The sequence below is a fragment of the Ochotona curzoniae genome, unplaced genomic scaffold, assembly GCF_017591425.1.
Source record: "Ochotona curzoniae isolate NIBS_2020 unplaced genomic scaffold, NIBS_Ocur_1.0 contig_3819, whole genome shotgun sequence".
In the NCBI taxonomy this organism is placed as follows: domain Eukaryota; kingdom Metazoa; phylum Chordata; class Mammalia; order Lagomorpha; family Ochotonidae; genus Ochotona; species Ochotona curzoniae.
Window position 1 is genome coordinate 19,546,795 of NW_024466004.1, and position 21,279 is coordinate 19,568,073.

The 21,279-nt window shown below is 39.5% G+C and overlaps 1 protein-coding gene across 1 annotated transcript in view; it reads left to right on the plus strand.

Moving 5' to 3' along the window:
* PRIM2 (DNA primase subunit 2) overlaps positions 1-21,279 on the plus strand; it is a 270,527-nt gene that overhangs the window by 50,292 nt on the left and 198,956 nt on the right. The window contains exons 6-7 of the mRNA XM_040983590.1: positions 5,940-6,035; positions 8,812-8,949. Coding sequence (XP_040839524.1) covers positions 5,940-6,035; positions 8,812-8,949 — 234 coding nt within the window. The remainder of the gene's footprint in view (positions 1-5,939; positions 6,036-8,811; positions 8,950-21,279) is intronic.

Consider the following 21,279-nt stretch of genomic DNA (forward strand, 5'->3'; position numbering starts at 1 on the left):
GAGGGCTGTAACTGGCTGGTGACCAATTTCCAAGCACTTGGGCTATCATCCACTACTTACCCAGGTGTATTAGCAGGGAGCTGGCCTGGAAGCAGAGCCGTTGGTATTTTCAACAGTGTTCCCATGTGGAATTCCAACATCACAAGGGGCAGGCCAACCTGCTGCACACAGGTACTTACATTTGATATGGACTTTTTGTAAACCTAATCATTCCGTGAAAATAAGCATGACTCCTTGATTAAAAAGATAATTTTATTGACAGACTATTCAATTATTAGAAATCATTTACCTCTATTTCACTTTTTAACAGTTGAAAAATTAGTAGGTATAGTACATGTCCTGAAAGGTATATAAAACATAAACAGTTCAATACATTGTTCTTAATGAACATTAATCTGTCATCCAGGCAAGGAAATGAAACACTGATGTTACCCTTGAAACTTCTCCTGTGGTACTCTCCCTCTTTTGCCTGTAGGAAGCCACTGATCTAACTTTAACAATCACTTTCTTGTGTTGACCATTTGAGTTAAGAATGATTTATTTATTTGAATGCAGAGTTACAGAGTGAGGAGACAAAAGAAGAGACAGACATGAAATGGCGGCAACAACCAAAGCTGGGCCAGTCTAAACCCAGGAGACAGGAGCTACCTCTGGGACTCCCATATGGGTGGGGGGAGCACTTAGGTCATCTTCCACTGCTTTCTCAGGCACATTAGCAGGGAGCAGGATAGGAAGTAAAACAGCTGGGACTTGACCTGCCCATTAATGTTAGTTTTCAGTCTGTTGCTCTAAGAATCAGCAAAGTGTGGCCATTGTTTTTAACTGGCCGGTGAGTTGTGGATGACATTTAGAATTTTAAGTAGTTGGGGAAGAAAATGAAGACTGCATTTGACATGAGACAGCTGCATACAATATGCCTCTTAGAATCCATCTAGTTTTCTTCTAAAAGCGATATCCATTTGATGACCCAAAATTGATGACTCTTTGTTGCCACAGTTGAAGTACTTAAGACAGAGATTGCACATTTCACAAAGCTTAGAAATTGTTGCTGGATTTGGTGCACGGAGCCGATAATAACACACGTGGACCCTGACTGATGGTCAAAGCCGAAGTTTATTAGTGGCCTCAAACTTTATACACTGAGGGTTATGTGGGTTAAGAGAGGAGGTATTGTGCTTAGCAACAAAAGCCATCAACTGTTTCCATACTCTTGTTTGGAACTCCTTTTGTCTTGTATATTCCAAGTGTTCTCACACACACACACACACACACACACACACACACACACACACACACTCTGTCCATTCAACTGTTCTTATACAAATGATATCCAATCAGGTATACAAAAGGTAGCCATTCGGTTGTTCTCATGCAGATTATTATCCAATGAACTGTAAACCTGTGCTCGCTGACCCTCTAGGGTCACAATGTCCTCCTGCAAGAAATATTAACTCTTTGGCCTTTTCTAGAGAAAGTTTGCTGATTTATGTTCCAGGTATATATTTGGGAGTTGAATTTCCAAGTTATAGTGCATATTTACTTCTATTCATGAGATAACAAATTATTTGAAATGTTTTTAGCAGAGATGTAAACTGCTGTCCTGATATGGAAAATTCTCGTATTGTGTTTTCCTTTGTGTTGTTTGACTTAATTTTAGAACTGTAGTGGTATCTTCATTGTATTATTTTGTCCCCCAAAGTATTTGAACATTTCACACATCACTGAAGTTGCAAGAATCTTTGAGTGAAAGAATCCACTTATGCTCACAACCTAGAGTCTACAATTTGTTTTTCTTTAGTATCTATGTCCTGCGTTTCCCAAGAAATGCTATGCATACAATTCAGAAAAATTAAGAGAAATATGATGTTTAACAGATTCTTTTAAAAGTGAATTTTACATGTTATGAAGTTTATCACTCATGTGTATATTTATTAATTCTGACAAATGCATAAATGTGTGCAGCTAAAACTCATTAGTATGTAAAACAGTGCTGTCTTGAACATTTCCTTAGGGTCCTCTTAGATAAAGCTCTGTCTCTGCTTCCTAAGAGGCGACCTCTGTTGATCTTTAACAGTGCAAGCAAGTTTTACCTCCATATAAATAGGATTGTGTAGAAGTATTTGTAATCATGTTTTTATTTTCTTGTGTGAATACTTGGGAATGGAATAGCACACTAGGAGCGGACAACGCAAGATTTATAAGACAATGCCAGATTCATTTTCAAACTGGCTTGCAGTATTTATATTCCCACTGACAGTGTATGCAATTTTTTATTTCTCCATACTCTTCACTGACATACTTTCATGTTTAAATTTTAGCCATTTCAATTCTATGTAATAGAAAGTCATTGAGGCTTTCACTGAGGTATTATTTTGAATTTCTGTGATGAGGTTGATAATTTTTCATGTGTTTATTGACCCTAGTAATGAAACCCATTTGTGAAAGAGTCTGTTCATCTCTTTGCTTATTTTTCTGTTAGTTTGACTTTGTCTTTTGTCTCCTCTGTTCTTGGCCCTTTGCATGGCTATATGGATTTTAGAATCAACTTTTATATGTTTGCAGAGAGATACACAAGAACAACTGTGATTTTGTTTGGGATTGTATGTAATTATAATCGTAAGTCAATGTGAGGAGAATCGATACATTTATAATTTTTGTGGAGCATATCTAGGGAAGGCTATGATACTTGGGTTTCCCCGGTTTCTGTAGTTTAGGGTTTCTTGGTTTCTTTGTGGAGGTTTCTAACTTTTGTTAGAATAATTGTTAGGTGCATACTAGTTTTGATTCTGTTACCAAAATTTATTGTACTTTGTGGCTAGTATATAGAATTATAATTCGTTTTCTCTAAATTTAAATTCAGGCCTCAATCAGATTGTTGCAGGAATTTTGACTCCGAGTATGGCAGCAACCTCAAATTCTTGTCTCGCAGGAAAGAAGAATTTTCATGCGGACACAGTTTAGTTTTAACGCAAGATTTATTAGGAAAGTTGAGAAGAGAAGACTCCCGTCCTAGTGACGGGAGGGGGCTTTGAGATAGAAAGGACCCTTACCTCCTGCCATAGTGGCAGGAGGAAAAGGACCCCAGTGCTCTGCCATAGCGGCAGGAAAATAAGAACCCAAAAACCCTAGTCTTCTGCCATAGTGGCAGGAAGAGAAGAACCCTAGTCCTCTGCCATAGTGGCAGGAGGCAAAGAAGCAAAACCCGTATTAATGGTGGGGAATGCACCTTTTAAAGGTTTCCCTCAAAGATGTTTCTCCATAAACAAAGAAAGTTCCTGATTTCCAAGGTACCTGGCCTTGGGACAAAAGGTCACAGAGATACCAGACATAGGACATTCCAGGCCTCAGGCAGATGTGTATTACTCCTTTCAATGATAAAGAGATCAGCCTGAGACCCTCCCACAATAGCCAAGGTAATGGCCGATACTTCAGGTGGGGAATTGATATGCTAATAGCACCTCTGTCCCTTGGAAGAGACGTGCCCTGGTGAGTTCAAGACATGGTGGGGAAATTCTCTTTTACTCAGGGACCCAGAATACCCTAACTGCCTACTACCCACTAACTCCTCTCTCAAGATCAAAAGTTCTAATAATTTGTCTGAATTTTTATGGATCTCCTAGGTATACTACTCATATAATCTGTGAATAGTATGATTTTTCTTTCAATTTCTTAATATTTTTGTTCTTGCCTATCTGGCTCATTAATGGAGTTGTCTTTGTGTGCTATATTAATTTTGTTTGCTGGAATTAATGTTTAGAATATTATTTGGAGGGCTGTATTGAGGCTTGGAAGGATTGTGCTTTTGCTCTAGAACGGTTTTATTTGTTTCTGTTGTGTGCCTGGGGTCACTGCTAGTCCAAGACAGTTTCAATTCAAACCTTGGATCTGACGTCTGCGACTCACTGGATAGTTGGAAACTGGTTTCCTCTACTTAAGTCCATCAAGGTTGTAGATGAGAATGGAATTAACACATATATATGTGAGCTTTTAATGATTGATCTTTCCTGTTAGTAATTCCTGGATAAACTAGGGGAACTTTGATGCTTTGTCAACTTTTCTGTTAGTAGATGGTTCTGTCTAAATTACCTAGTCCATGCTTTTTGGAACTTAAAGCTTTTTTTTTTTTTTTATGATTCCATTGAGCTTTAAAAATTCTGTCCTTGAATTTTTGTCTGTTTCTAGAAGCTTTTTTTTCTAGAAGTTTTTACAAAGCGTGGTCTTTTTTTTTAAAAAATTCTCATTTATGTAGATATCATTGGGCTTGTCTTATATAGGTAATAACTATGCTACTTTGTAGAAATATACTTTGAGTCTTTTTCTATAGGTTTTGATCATTAAGTATAGTTTTATTGTGTGCCCTTGTCATAAAATAGAACTTGCTTGAGATTGTACTTGAAAATTTATTGGTAGGAATGCTTTGAGACATACTATGAAGGTACTTTAATCCAGAGAAGATTTGAGTTTGCTCTGCCATATGCGTGGGGCATTTGAATAAGGGATCACCTTACAAAGTTGAAGGTTGGGGATTTTCTGATGACCCCATGCCGTTTGAGCTGTGGTCTCTTGTCACATATCCTGTTTTGTATGGGCCCAGTTCTGGTATCCTTCTTTACTTTAAATAAGCTGTTTTTTAATTTTTTATTTTCTTTGTTTTCTGTAAAGAAGTTGACATAAATAATGTAGTTGCTTTATTATAATGGCTGATTATTCTGCGGTTCATTAAACCAGATGTTTTTAGACATTCAGTGTTTTCTTTATTGTGACTAACACAGTGATGAAAAAACAGTCTCTATTTTTATTCTTGACCTGATATTTACTAAGATTAATCTGAAAATGTTATCTCTGCATCTTTTAAGATCTTTGATAATGTGCCCCACACAAAAATTGTTTCAACCTTGTATATTCTAAATCTGTTTAACTCTCAGTAGGGAGAAAATATGTTATTTGCCATTTATTATTTTTGATATTCACAGTTAATGTACTACTTCCATATTATTGGTATACAAGTACTATTTAGGCAGCTATTGATGGAAACTTGGATGTCAGGTGATAAATTAGTTTGTCATCGTCATATTTCATCTTTATTCATGGGTCTATTTTTCTTTGTAAAGGCTTAAAGAGTTTATTCAAAGGTGTCAGTTTTGACTTTTTTAAGACCTGTTATTTCAGGTTGATAATTGCTCCCCCTAAAAATAATGTTTTAAGTTAGGTGTTATCTTAGGTAGCTAGAGGCAAGATATTCTTAACTTCAAATAAGTATTTTAATAAGCTAACGTAATTAATGAATTGGGATTGTGTTTATTCATAGTCATTGTGTCTGAATTTTTATTACTGTTTCCCTTCTTTGTTTATCTGCTATCATTCTTTTCATAAATTTCTTCAGAAATGAGCAGAGTAAAAGCTTGCCGGTATGTTGACTTTAGATTTTCTTCCATCTTTCCCTTGCACTACTGATAGTGATTTAGTAATCATGTTAGGAATGCTTGAAGATACCAAGATTTTAAATGTGTTTTATATAAGTATATTCACCATAACAGGAAGCTATTTTGTTGAAAGTGGATGAGAACTTTTAATTTACTGAACAGTTTAAAATGTTTTCTTTCAGCAGCCCAGTGTGCGGTAGCCTAATGGCTAAAATTCCTTGCCTTGCACGCGCCAAGATCCCATATGGGCGCCAGTTCTAATTCCGGCAGCTCTGCTTCCCATTCAGCTTCCTGGTTGTGGTCTGGGAAAACAATCAAGGACAGTTCAAAGCCTTCGGACCCTGCACCCTAAAGGAAACCAGGAAGAGGCTCTGAGCTCCTGGCTTCAGATTGGCACAGGTCGAGCCATTGCAGCCGCTTGGGGAGTGAATCAGCAGACGGAGGATCATCTTCTTTGTATATCTGGCTTTCCAATAAAAAAAATAAATTAAATCTTTAAAAAATGTTTTCTTTTAGATAAGTGATGAAGATAAGATTCAGCGAGAACAGGAGATTATTGCCTCATCACCAAGTTTAAGTGGGACTCAATTGGAATTGGAGTCAGTTTATAAGGTATGTAAACACTTACAATATTTCCTGTGGTTTAACTATGTCATGTTGAGCTTTGTGTATGCATTTAAGTAACCTGTATGTATAGCTCTCATCACTATAGCAGTTCTATCTCATACAGATCTCACGCTTATTGCCCTAAGGCTGTGCCCTCAGTCTGTCTTGTTGACAGCCTCCCAGCCCTGCCTTGGCAATGACCTCCTTTGCAGGCCATTCTCTTCATGATCTCTTTGCTTTGGTTTGACTTGTGTATCCTGTGCTGGGTCATCCCCTCCAGCTCACTCCCAGCAATCACTGCCTTATTTGGAAGCCATCCTCTTTGCTGCTCTTGTGTTCTGACATCATGCCATGGACTGCTGCTGCACATTGTGTCTCTGGTTTTGCTTGGGCACTGTCCCTGATGACCTGCTTGCTTGCCTGTGGGCACTTCTTCCTTCATCTGCTCAGATTCCAGTATCTCTGGGGAGCCACTTTGGTTTCCCTCACCTTTCAGCACAGATGTCTACTTTGTATAAACCCATTTAAAGTTTTTGGAATGAATAGCTCTAGAAGAAGAGAGGATGGTTGAAATTAATGTTAACAATTTGATTACTGCTACCTTACAGTTGCCTTTGAAAATGCTATGGTGATCATTATTTGTGAATGCTAGTAGTTTACTGCCTTAACATTCATTTGCCAAGTCTGGTCTCTCTGCTTCTATATGTTGGGTTATCACTTGGCTAGCATTTCAAGCTTAGTGTTGGAGTTAATATTTATTCTTCCCATACCACACATCTCCCATTATTCTGCTATCACAACAACTTTTGCTTCTGCTTAGGCATTTTTATTTCCCTTGTGACCATCCTAATAAGCTAGGATCATGGGATATTTTAATGAAAGAACTGACGAGGGCCATTTAGTGCATCTCTTCCTCTCTTCTCCTAGTGTTACAGGTCTGGCCACCGAGATTTAGGAGCCTTTATTGAGTTGATGGAATCTTAGGTCTTGATTTGCTGGTAGCAGGGGCTTGGACTGGAACTCATTAAGCCACTCTTGTAGTAATGTGCTATGTGAACTTCTTTTCTTGTGTGGAATTACACACAGTAGCGTCCTGTAGAGCTCTTTCATTTCCTGTGTCAGGTTTCAACTAAATGATGATGTCTTTGAATGCAAGGAGTGTTGTGCTCAACAAACAGTTAATCAAAAGCTAGTACGAAGTGTTATTGGATATGTAAGAATTGTAGATGTATTGTGTTCACTCTTTACTCCATCTTGGAAATATAGGGAATCAGGGGATATGTTTTTTGTATCTGTTTTTTTAAATCTTGTTTTTAGAAAGGACTGAAGTTACTTTGGAGAGTGAAGGTCATGTTCAGTTTACTGATACCATTTTTTTTCCTCATCTCTTACAATTTCAGGATAGTTCAAAGGAGTTAAAAATATTTCAGTAGGATTTTTTTTTAAAACAATGAATGCCTATGACAAATGCTTATTTTAATTGCAAAAACTGAAAGCATGCTATTTCCATGTCTTTGTGATGAGTTAGCATTTATAACATATTTCTCTACAAACAGAAAGGAAAGATAAATGAAGGATATTTGGAAATACTTTATTTACAAGTAGTATCCAGAGCTGAATATGTTATCTACAAATTAGGTTTCTGTTTGATGGAGAATAAAATGTGGGAAAATTCATGGAAGGTGAATGTGGTATGGAAGGTGTTGATACGAGTTTGAAATCCTGTGGATTAGTGTTTTGTAGATTCATGGACTAAGAATTAAAATTTTTCTAGCTTGGTTTGTTTGGATTAATTTTTTTTATTATATAGTTCCATAGGCACAGGGATTCTTTCTTCCACCCGCCTATTCCTCTTCCCTTCTATCATTCTCTCCCATACTGCTACAATAATGTAGTCTTCAGTGACAGTCACAAGTTCGACATTCTGTTATTGAAGTGTATCATGGCACTGTAGGTACAGACGATGGTAGAAAGTCTAGTTATCTTGTTTTCAAGATTTGTTTAACAGTTTCATTGGAAGTCCTCCTTTTATTTGAGACTAGAGATACTTACTGTAACATATCTTCACTTTCTGGTTTACTAATCTCCATTATAGAGTTCCTCTAGATGAATACATGTACATTCACATTTACTTATTTATTTATCTTGAATCTTACGTGGATATTACCTTATATCAGACAAGCCATGATATTCATGTTTTTTTTGCTATTGGCTTATTTCACTGAGCGTCATGATCTCCAGTTAGGACCATTTTGTTGCAAATGGTAGACTTTCATTCTTTTTAATGGCTGAATAGTATTCCATGGAATAGATGCACCACAATTTCTTTATCCATTGCTCTTTCAACAGGCGTCTGGGTTGTTTCCATGTCTTCGCTACTGTGGATTGTGCTGCTAAAAATAAAGGGTTATGTGTTACTTGGTGATATGTAGATTTTACTTCCTTTGGATATATCTCCAGAAGTGGGATACTTGGGTCAGTTCTGTTAGCATTCTTTGTACTGACTGCCATAGTAGCTGTACTGGCCTACACTGACCAACATTGGAGCAGGGCACGTTCTCCTCACATCCTGAAGTGAAATTTTATTTTTTGTGCTGTTACTCCTTCCTAATGCCTTTGTTTAGTTTTAAGAAGTAAAAATGTCTTTTAAAAATTTTTTTATTTGAATCTGCTAGTACTGATACTTTTATCTTTGTTGTTTAGACATGCTACATATGAAGACAGTGAAAAATTGTCATTATCACAAGTGCTGACTGTTTTTCTTGTTTCCATTTGAATTCAGATCCCGTTTGCTGATGCTCTGGATTTGTTTCGAGGGAGAAAAGTCTATTTGGAAGATGGCTTTGCACTTGTGCCTCTTAAGGACATTGTAGCAATCATCCTCAATGAATTTAGAGCGAAGCTTTCCAAGGCTTTAGCAGTATGTATTTCATCGTATTTCCATATTGAATGTAGTTACATTCCCTTGGTAGTTTTGTTCTGTGCTTCTTCAGGAAATAATTTGATTTCCATAATGATACTGTTACAATGTTGTGCTGTTAATTCCAGAACCCCTAGATTTGTGTTACTCAGAATTGATTTTTTTTTTTTTTTTTGCTTTTTCATACTGATAGTGAGCTGACTGATTTGTGAGTGACCTATGTGGGTTTCTTCAAGGTCATACTTGTTTTTTCCTTAGGGTCAACTATCAATTATTGTAATCTAGGAGCTCTGTTCTGAATTAGTGTTTTGTATTAGTAGAGGATAGTAGGAAGATACTTAGTTTCTTCTTAAACTAATGATTAATGCTTGTACTGTGATGAATATCAGTACTGGGAAAAATTGGAGGAAGGTATATTGAACAAATATGCTAGATACTTTTAATGACTCTTCAGTGGGGATGCTTTAATATTACTTATATTTTGTATTGTTGGTGTTTTCTAATCTGAGCCCAGGTTTTTGAGAGTTTTTTGGTCTTAATATAGAAGACTTCAAAGTTACAAGTTAAGTCTCTTTTAGGCTGTTGTGATTATAATGTGCGCGTATGCCAAGATTTCCTTTTGAGTTAAAAACAACAGTTTTTGAGCATCAATTTCCATTACTGACTCACCTAAACATGTGTTATTTTACTGTACTAGCATAAGGAAGCACTAAAATATTACCTCTGTTTTTATTGACTGTGGCAAATTATGAAAACACCACGATAGTATAAAATATTCTTCCTTCTTTCTCAATCTGAACTGTTTATTCTTGTTGCAGCTGCAACAAGAATATTGTTTTTGCTTGTCTGTGACATTACTTGATACTGTATTCAATTTATAGTAGGAATAGTGTTTTTTCAGTATGAACATCTGCAGAAGACATTGGTGTTGTTGACTGACCATTTTCTTTGACTTCTTTATTGTATTTATTCATGTTATCTCTGTTGACATTTTAGAGGGTGTGTTTTCTTGTAAAATGTATACTTTGTAGGATTTGGGCATCTGTAGCAAGTGCTAGTGGCAACTTCTAGTTCTGTGACAGCCAAGCAAATCACCATTAAGTTTCAGAAAAATTTCAGTGGCATTGGTGCCACTTTTGAGCTGATCACTGTGGTTTGCTTCTCCTTTTAAAATTGTTTGTGCCTATACCATGATGCAATTTGTGCTGAAAAAGATGGAACAGTGTTTGGAGGCTTCTGAAAAGTTTTCCTTGTTTAGGAAAAGAGGGGTTAAGGCCAGTACCGTGACATTGCATTAAGCCTCTGCCTCTGTTGTTGGCATCTCATGTGGGTCTGATTCCAAGTTCTGACTGCTACATATCTCGTGCAACTCCCTGCTAATGTACCTGGTAGTGCAGCAAAGGATGGTTGAAGTCCTTGTGCCCTGCACCATGTGGTAAACTTGGGAGCAGCTCTGGCTCCCAGCCTCAGACTAGCACAGCAGTGGCCATTGTGGCCATTTGGGGAGTGAACCAGCAGATGGAAGATATGTTTGCTTTTCCCTTTCTAACTCTTTCAAGTCAGATAAATACAACTTTTAAAATATCACATATAAGAAAGAAAGGGGCGCATAAGATGAAACAAACAGCTCTCTCCCATGTGTTGTAAATCTAGGACAGTTGCAGCTGTCTTGAGATCAGCCTGAAAATTAGAAGATAACCTAGTTTACTGATGATGCACTTGTAGAAGGTCAGAACTAGCATGAATCTTTGTCAGTAAATTACTGAATTAGCTCATCCTTGAATGATCAAAGACCTCTAATGAAGTTAAAGATGTTGGCAAACTGTTGTAGAAGCTATTTGAGTGGAGTTTATTTCCCATAGTAGAAATCATTCTGATACTTAGCTCCAGTGTCTGTTAGTCTTTTCTTTTCCTTTTAGAAGTTAACAGGAAACCAACCTGTGCTCTTAATCCAGTATATAGAATTTGTTAACTTATAAAATTGAAGTCTAGGCATATTGTGAGCTTCAAACACAGTGTGACCATGTTCTGTTTCTCTGCAAGTTTTCTCTAAGTCTAGAGATTCAGTTGGGGAGTTCTCAAGAAAACTCACCTAGGGTGTCCTCAAGTTTGACTCTTGTGTGCACCAGCCATTGCAGGGTCAGGTTTGGTCTTTCACCTGCACCAGCCAACGCACATACTGATAGATGAAGCTGCTCAGCCAGTTCCACCCTCAGCCTGTTCTCTTATGTAAACCATTGGGTGCTGTGATCTTCCCAGTCTAGCCTGCCACAGGCCTGGTGCTCACACACACACCACCGAGTGCCATGCCCTCACGCTAGTCCCATTTTTTCTATGCATGACAGCAGGTGCTGTGTGGCCTAGCTTGTCCTGTCCTGCTCTTGTACATTCCATGGATGCTACCATTTAGCTCAGCCTGAGGTGCCCAAGACCCTGCTCACATGTATGTCAACGGGTGTTGCTGCCATGTTGAGCTTATCCTCCCTCCCCCCCCCCCCCCCCGCCCTGGCTCTTGTTCACCAGAGGAGGTGGAGCCCAGCAAGGGAGTGCCCACACTTCTTTGCCAGGTCTGCTTTCAGCCCTGGATTTGCTCTTTCCAAGGGATACTATAGCCCAGCCTGACACAACTTGGCATCCAGTCCTGGCTCTTGCCAGCAGTTGTTGCACTTAACTTGGCCAGGCTGTACTCATTTTGGCTTTCATGTGTGCTTCAGTGGGTATGGTAGCCTAGTGCAGCCTGGTCCACCCCCAGACTCAGCCCTTATGTTCACTAGTGGAAGCAGTTACCCAAAAGGGGACTCTCCTATGTTCCCCTACCATGCCTGCTCCCAACCCTGACTCTTGTACTGACCGGTGGGAGCTGAAGTCTGGGCAGGGGGGCAGTTTCCTAAGTTCTCCTATCAGGCTTGCTCCCAGTCTGGATCTGCAAGTGGGTGTTGCAGCCCAGCCTGACATGGCAGCCCCACAGTGCTGGCACTCACCAATGGGTACTGCAGCCTAGCTCAACCAGTCTGTATCCATTCCAGCTTTTACTGGCTGGTGCTACATCCCACTGTGACCCACCCCCAGTCCTGGCTCACATGTGACTTTGCCATGGCCTAACCCAGCCTGTCCAACCCACTCTGACTCTCAAAAATGCCTAGCCCAGTCTGACTGCCCCCAGACCCAGACTGCAAATATGCCAATGGTGCTATAGCCTTGACTAGTCTTCTATGCTCCCATCTCCCATTGTTGGACTCACTAGTTCCCAAAGTTGCCCTGCCAGGCCCGTTCCCAACACCAGATCTTGTGCATGCTGGCATGTGCTGCGACCCAGCCTGGCATGACCCCCCTCTTCTTCCCACCTTCCTTCCTCCCCGCCCCCTGCGCCAAACCAGTGCTCTCTGGTAGGTGTTGCAACCTGGGCTGGCCTGGCCCACACCCTGTTCTGGCTCTTGCACATGCTAGTAGGTGCTGTGTCCTGTCCCATCCTGGCCCAGCCCAGCCCACATAAATGCTGACAAGTGCTTCAACGTTGCTTGGCCTCATTGGCCTGGCGTGCCCCCAGCCTTAGTTCTTGTGCTCTCCAGTGGCAGCTGTGGCCCAGCAGGGTAGTTTCCCAAGTTCCCCTACCAGACCTGCTCCCAGAGTGCATCGCACATGTGCCAATGGGTGCCATGACCCTGCTTGGCATGGTCTATCCTCACCTTTGGCCTTTGCGTGTGGCAGCAGATGCTGTAGCCTGACCCAGTCTGTGCTTCTCCCAGCCCTGGCTCCTATGTGTGTCAGGTGAATTCTGTGGTCCAGCCTAGCCTGGGCTGTCATCATTCTCAGTTTTTGTGCATGGGTGCTTACAGTCCCACAGATGTGAGCCCACAGATCTCCTAAAGAATGCCCCCAAATCCAGTCTTCTTGCATTCTGGTGGGTGTTGCAGCCCATCCTAATGTGGCCCACCCTCTACTCTGACATTCAGTGGGAGAATGCTGAAGCCTAACCTACCCATCCCTGCCCCAGCTTTTGCATGTGCCTGGAGGCAGCAGGCAATGCTGCTTAGCCTAACCCACATCCCAGGGGAGCGGGTGCCTGGTTTCACCCAGACTCATCCTCCAGTTTCCTCCTTCTAAACCACCCAACCTCAGCTTTCTTGCCTTCCTGTGAGTACAGTGACCTGGCCCATGGAAGCCTCCAGAATTCATTACCTTCTGTAGAACATGCCTTTATTGGTCCCCGCTCCAACATTTTCCCTACTCTCTTCCCTGGGTAGTATGCAGCTCTCCTACTGCCCAATGGCATGCAGCATGCCTGGGGGAAAAGGTGGTATTTCCCAGCCTGATGTCCCCCACCTTCCCTGCATATCTAAAAAAGAAAGCAGCTATGCTGGCATGCTGGTATAATCAACACAGATTTGGCATTAACCAGGCCCAGAATATCCACCAGCTATTGGCCACTTTTCTCCCAGCAGTGTAGCATTTCCCTAGGTACAAGGCAGCCTAAGCAGCTGCTTACAGCTGCCTGTAACTCTTATATACCTTTTCTTGTATCACTATAACCCAACTGTCAAAATAAGGAAATTAGTGTTGATACTTTATTACCTCTAATATTCACTGAAGTTTCATTAGTTGTCTTGATTTTGTCCTTTATTTTAGGGAATCCAAAGCTGAGTCACCTGTGGTAATTTATTTGTAGTATCTTAATAGTCTCCTTTAGTCTGATCAGATTCTTAGTTTCTTTTTGACTTTTGTGGACTTTATTACTTTTGAACATTTCAGGTTAGTTATTTTGTATTTAGTTTGAGTTTGTTTGATGTTTCCATGTGTTTAGATTCAGGTTCTGAATTTCCTGCAAAAATATCATTGTAGTGATCTTATGTTCTTTTTTTTTTAAAGATTTATTTTTATTATTTTTTATTGGAAAGGCGGATATACAGAGAGGAGAGACAGAGAGGATCTTCCGTCCCATGATTCACTCCCCAAGTGAGCCGCAACAGCTGATACTATGCCGATCAGAAGCCAGGAGCCTCTTCTGGGTTTCCCATGCGGGTGCAGGGTCCCAAATCTTTGGGCCGTCCTTGACTGCTTTCCCAGGCCACAGGCAGGGAGCTGGAAGGGAAGCGGGGCTGCCGGGATAGAACCGGTGCCCATATGGGATCCCGGCGTGTGCAAGGCGAGGACCTTAACCACTGTGCCACCGTGCTGGGCCCGTGATCTTATGTTCTTAATGCATTCTATCAAATGACACACAATTTATTCCAGTTCTAGTGGAGTTTATCACAATGTACTCATTTTGTTGTTGATGGACATTTGCTGAATGTTTGCACTATTGATTTTTTTGCCTTGAACATCAGTGCTGCTTTTGGCAAACATTTTTGCTTTTTTTTCCCCTTTATTTCTTTACTTGAATAGTAGAGTTAGAGAGAGATCTTCTATCCACTGATTCACTCCCCAAATGATCACAGTGGCTTGAGCTGAGCAAGTTTCAAGCTAGGAGACAAAAGCTTCTTCTCAGTCTCCTTTTGGATGCAGGGACCCAAATACTTTGGCCATGTTCCATTGCTTTACCAGGCTGTAAGTGGAGAGCTGGATTGCAAGTGAAACAGCCAGGACATGAACCAGCAGCCATATGGAGAGCTGTCACTAACAGGCTGAGAATTATGTTGCTATGGTGCTGTGCTGACTCCCACTTTCTATTATGATATGAATTTTTCTCATCCTCGTGACTCATTGAACCTAGGCCCACTTACTCAGGAACCCTCCAAATGTGCCTCCCACAGCACTCTGCATACTATCAAAGTATTCTCACTATGTTTTTTTTTTCTCTCCAACTTCTTTGAGAGGAAGACCTCTGTCTTAATAACCATTTTTAATCTAATGTAGTGTTTGGCATATAGGGTCTGAGCTCAGTAAAATTCTGTTAAATGGAACTGAATGGATAGATAATGTACAATATTATAAACTTTTTCCTATTTACTGGTTATGCATGCATTTGATCCTTACTAAAGCCTCTGATTTATAGGTATTACATTCTTTGCTACACAAATAAAGAAAATGCAGCACAGGGACATGAACTTGTCCAAGATTATGTTGGCCAGTAATTACTGGGTGCATAGTTGTGTCCAGACTGTAATTTTTAGAATTTTAAAAGAATAACTATACTTTTTATAAGGCTTTTTATAATCAAGATTTAGAACTTATAACTAGAAATATTGAGAGGTAATTATATTAGCTCCAATTACAGAGAAGGCAACAATGATGAGTTTGGAGTGATGATACACCAGACTGATAACCAGTTAGAAGGAGAAATGAGGAAAAGTTGTATTTCTTTGTTTCAAATAACAGTTTTCGAAACTGTAACCAATTCTTTCATTTAGTCTTTTTTTAAATAACTTTCTATTTGTTCATCCCCACATTGTTTTGGTACTAGGGATAGATACAGTACTTAAGGCTGATGGAATTTCTTGTGTTATAAAGCCTCTGTTCTAGAGGGAGATAGACAATTACCAAGGAAATAAACAATGAAAGTGTTATATGTAATATGAAGAAGCCAACTTAGCAAATATAGAGAAAGTGCATTTCGGGTGGGCAGACGCCTTTACTACAGAGAGCGCCAAAAGGAAACCTTGGCATTTTTTAGGGTAAAAAAGTTGATCTTTGCAGGAACATAGTGAGCTAGGGGAGAGAAGGCTCAAGATAAGGCTGTATTGGTCTGATATATTGGAAACTGGCTTGAATGAATTAACTACAGGAAATGGTCAGTTACTGGGAAGTGTTTGGAAACTGGCTAGTGATATGATTAGTTGAATTTGATATCTTTAAAAAGGAATAATGGAAAGTAACTTGAAAAAGTGCTCATCACCAAACCATTACATTTGAATTTCAGTGTGTATTGAGTTTTAGTCAGTGCTTTCCAGGTGTCTTTGGATTGTATTCCCTCAGTTATTTGAAATATCCTACCTCTGAATGTACTGATGCAGCCATTATAAAATGGAGATTTTAAAAAAGATGAGAAAAAAATAGAAATAGATATTAGTGATTTCTTTGCTCGTCTCATATTGCATATTTGGAGATGCAGTTTCGCAGTAGAGAAATGATTTTAGTATTGAATGTGTTCAGTTTATAGCATTACTGAAATATCCTGGCAAGTTTGAGTTGGAACTCACAAGCATGCTTTGAAAATTCCAAAGTCCTCTATGAATTAGGTGTTCGTTTGAAGGGACTGGTTTATTGAAACATATTTTTCTTAGGGTTTTGATCTTTTTATTTTTCTATGTAGTGCCTTGTATAGATCTGTATTTCTTGATTATGGGAGTTAATGATGGGGAAAGGTTTAATGATTCCCTCATCTCAGGTTTCCTGTTTTGATTTGTTTTCTGCTTGCTAGCAAATGGTAACAAGTACACGGAATTTTTAGAGATCATGTGATAATAATTTGTGTGCTATCTCTTCCTTGTTAATAGAACAAAAACTCTAGGTTTATAGATTCTGTCTTCATTTGGGCTGCTGTATCCAGTTCCCTTGACTTGGTGACATTGCTAATAAAATTTTATTTCTACTATGGCAAATGTGTTTGTGAGGGCTTGCCTCCTCATCTGGAGAGGGCTTTCTCCCCATTGCATCCTCACATGCGTTAAAGCACAGCAAAAGGAGCAAAACTGAGTCAGGCTTTGTGGCATTGTCAGCAAAACTGCTCCCTTGTTGTGGGTGCTGATTCGAGTTTAGGCTGCTCCATTTTTTTTTAAAGATTATTATTATTTTTTTTTTTTTGGAAAGTCAGATATACAGAGAGGAAGAGAGACAGAAGCAGCTGCAATGGCTGGAGCTGAGCTAATCCGAAGCCAAGAGCAGGAGCTTCTTCCAGGTCTCCCACATGGGTGCAGGGTCCCAAAGCTTTGGGTTGTCCTTGACTGCTTTCCCAGGCCACAAGCAGGGAGCTGGATGGGAAGTGGAGCTGCCAGGATTAGACTCAGCCCCCACATGGGATCCTGGTGTGTGCAAGGTGAGGACTTTAACCACTACGTTATGATGCCGGGCCCAGGCTGCTCCATTTTCATTCCAGCTCCCTGCTGATGTCCAGGGAAAAGTAATAAAGGTGGACCAAGTGCTTGGGCTCCTGCTGTGTGCAATTGATACCTGGATGAAGCTGTTGGTTCCTGGCTGTGGCCTGTCTGAGCTCTGGCCAATGTGGCCACTTGGTGAGTGAACCAGTGGATGGAATGTTTGTCTCTCCCTCTTTCTCTGTAACTCTTTCAAATTTAATAAATAAATAATAATAATAAAGGAATCAAACTGTCAGGTATTTTTGAAAGCATAAATTGTTAGTGAAGATCCCCATTGTGTTCCAGTTACTTTCCCAAAGGCTTTGCGTATCATGATGCTTTATTTTTGTAAGCTGGTCTCTGTAAAATGTTAAGGACGTCTGTTTAATTTACTCATAAATATTTAAGCCTGTAAAGATTGAGTGGCATATCAAAACTCGTGCAGGTAATTACTGAAGGAACCAAAGAACCCGTCGCTGTGTTTCCCATAATCACTGTAGTTTGCACCCAGTTTAGTAATAGTTTGTTGCTTTTTGTTGGTTTCAGACAAATACCTGTGCCTCTTTATTGCTTCCTTTTTCTCCCCTTCAGCAGATATTTCCATTGTGTATTTAAGTACTGCCTTAGCTCCAGGTAGAGATTGTACCTGGTCAACTGAATTGTTCCCTTTGCCTTGCATAGTGCATTAGGAGTGGTACTCTGGATCTGGGGATTAGCTTGGAAGACCTGCATGTTTACATTCTTCTGATTTGTTGAGAAGATTCAAGTTAAATGTGGTTGCACTTCAGTGTACTGTTTATAACAGGAAAGACAATATGGGGAAATGTACATGCAGAATGTTTTTGAGATCTCAATTGCAAATATGTCCTCAGAATACTTGTGGAACAAGCACTGACAGCAGTTAAAATTGTTACACCTTTAACAATTTGTCTCTGAAGCCTGGAAGATATGAAATTTATATTTTGTTTTGAAACTTAGGATGTAACAGAAACTAAATATAAATTCTGCCCTGCCCGAGAGTAGCAGCTTCAGTATTCTGGTTGAACTTCCCAGTGTAATCCTTAGTTTTCTGCTTTTCGGGTTCCCTTTGTGTTTTTTTATTCCCTCCCTGCTTCAGAAGAAGATACTGCATCATGAATACTGTGTTTTTTCAGATCATTTGTCATACTTAAGAATTATTATGGTTAAATTTAAAGACTTCAGCCTAAATTCTGACTAAAAAATACGACTCTTACACATTATTTAGTGTTTAGTTTATTTACTGAGCTGCATTGCTTTCATTGACACCTTTAGAGTGTGCAATCAGATTTTTATCTTGTTCGCTACTTCGGATGAGAAAATATCAGAATCAGTTGCTAGGAAACAGCTGAGTAGTCAAATAGTTTTTTGGGGGGAAAGGGCATCTTGTAGATTTAATTCTTTGGCAGTTCTCTTATAGAGCAAACATTTATTCAGCTATTATAAAGAAAGATGTATTACTTGTTTTACAACTTAAAATTTTGCACATAAGTAAGAAATGAAAAGTGTTACAGGATTAAGTGTTAAGAGCATAAGTTTTAACAGTGACTGGACATTGAAAATTAATTATGGGTGTATGCCTTTGAGTTTCAGTTCTTTAAATTTCTTTTTTAAAGATTTATTTATTGGAAAGTCAGATATACAGAGAGGAGGAGAGACAGAGAGGAAGATCTTCCATCCAATGATTCACTCCCCAAGTGACCACAACGGCTGATGCTATGCTGATCCGAAGCCAGGATCCAGGAACTTCTTCCAGGTCTCCCATGTGTGTGCAGGGTCCCAAGGCTTTGGGCTGTCCTCTTCTGCTTTCCCAGGCCACAAGCATGGAGCTGGATGGGAAGTGGGGCTGCCGGGATTAGAACCGGTGCCCATATGGGATCCTGGGCGTGCAAGGCGAAGACTTCAGCAGCTAGTCCATGTCGCTGGGCCCTAGTTCTTTAAAGTTCTGTGGCTTATTATTAAAGAAGTGAGAGCACAAGTAACAGCCATATAACATAGAACTTAAACCAAAGTAAAATACTGTATTTATTAAGCTGTCTCACAAAATAATTCGTTGTGTTTCATATTAAGTCACCCTGTTCTTCTACCCGTGATGCGTAATTAGTATGCCGTGTAAAGAGTAAATGTTAAAAAGTGCACGAGTATAATTTGGCTTTTTGATTGTCATTTGCTTTCATCATAATAGTGCAATGTTTAGAAAAAGATTTCTGTTGAAGTTCACCTTGGATTTTGTTCTGTTTATTGAATGTTCAGTGTGTGCCAGGCAAAACCACTGGGAAGACAGGATGTTCCAGTTGTGAGGGGTGGCAAAGTGGGCTGGATGTAGAGAGCTGTGTAAGGAGAGTAAGAGTGGTATGTACTAGAGAAAGGAAGCATAGAAAAAAGAATGATGAGATTAGCTTGGAGCTTCCACGGGGAACTTCAGAAGAGGATGGCAGCCCTGGAGTTGGGTCTTCAATATAGGCAATCCTTTGCTTATTTCTTTGTTTATAACGGAGTGGGTAATAAGACTGTTGTTAGTTTTCACAATTAAGTTTTAAGTCTGTTTTTCTCAACTTCCCATGGCACTTGTTTCTTCCTTGTTCATATTCTTGACTGGTCATGAGCCTTGCCATTTGGCTTTGTGTCCACTCCCTTCAGTCAGATAGTTACCGTGCAGTTTCTAATACTGTACTTTGGTTTATTGCTTGTCTATTTAATTGCACATAGACATTTAGGAATTTGTCAAGGAGTACAGAACCCATTTCCTGATTTACATGGATTTGGAGTCTTGAGTTGCAGAAATAAGTATCTTATTAAGGCTTTAAGTCTTTATCCATGTGACAGAACTCTGAACTGAGGTAGGTATGGTAGATACTAACATTACGGTGATGCAGAAGATGTTTTCTGAAATATTTCAGAAGAGTAATCTATAAGTTCAAAACAAATGCAAGTAAAAATTCTAGTTGATACTCAAAGTAATCAAGGAATGATAGCACTGAGTAAGTGCAAAGGGGTAATTTTTAAGGCTTTAGAGGAGCATGGTTGTATTTACATAGAAGAATAATTTGTTGGGTTGCAAAAGAGGTGAGCAGTGTCAGTGAGCTTACTAAAGTGCAGTGTGAGTGGGTAAGATATAGAAAATAGGGAACTGAACCTGCACAACCCACAGAGGACAGATAAATTTGAAACAGAAGAATCACTTTGTGGCCAGAGTGTATCTTCTATAACCATCTTGTCAGAAGATCCACAGTTAACGTTCTGGTTTTTAGTGAATAAAATGACAAATAAAATAGCGCTCCATCTTTCAGGAACAGTGAACTAAGAGCTTGGGATTTGGGCAGGACAGGTAAGAGCTGAAGAAAAGGAATAATTTGGTTTTTTTCCAAGTAGCTTAATGGTTATAATTATGCTTTTTTAAAAAAATTCTATTGGATTGCTTCTGAATTTTCTTTAAAGTCTTAAGGAAAAGAAACCCTGTGTTCTTAATAATGGGAAAAAAACCCCAAAAATTAAATCCCAAAAGTTATAGAAATTATTTCTTTGCCTTGATTGCACCTAAGTTTTATTTTCATTGTTTCCTAACCCTTTGGCTAAGGAATTTATCCTTCAGCAAATATGTGTTAGTGTATACTGTGGGCAAGGACCATGGCAGTGAGCATACCTCCAGAAATCTGCATGTACCTATACACACTGGAGGAGGATAGAGAATATTCGAAACTCTTTCTCTCATTCTCTTTCACGTAGTTTCTTTTGAGGTCAAGATCCTCTTGATTCAGCTGATTTTAGCTGAATTGGTGGTAGCAATGGAGATAGTTTCTGTTTTTATTTAATAAGCGTACATTACGTGCTGCAGTTGTCACATTTGCTACATATACTTCTTATTTAATCTTATTGACAGCCTTCTCAGGAGGGTTATTTTCATGCTTTTTGTGGAACAGGAAACTTTGGAAGGCTAAGTAACTTATTTTAGGTTGAAGTACTAGTTGGTAGGCCAGTTCTGTGATGGGAGATAGGCACCAATGCAAATCCATGTTCTTCGTCTTTTTAGCACCAATACCTTGGTAATTTTATCAGTTATGGTTACCTTAAACAGCTCATTTAGCATTGGCTTGAACAAATGGATTATGCTTTTCATCTGGTCTGAGGCAGGTGTTTGCTCAGAGCTAATGGCTCAGCCATGACAGGTTCTGTCCCAAAACTCTGGGTTTTCTCTCCTGATAGTTAACTATCTAATGCAACTGGGAGAGAACCGACTTTAATTGACCTGCATGTGTCTGTTAGGGAGATGGGTTTTCTCAGCTCCCAACTCCCCATCTCT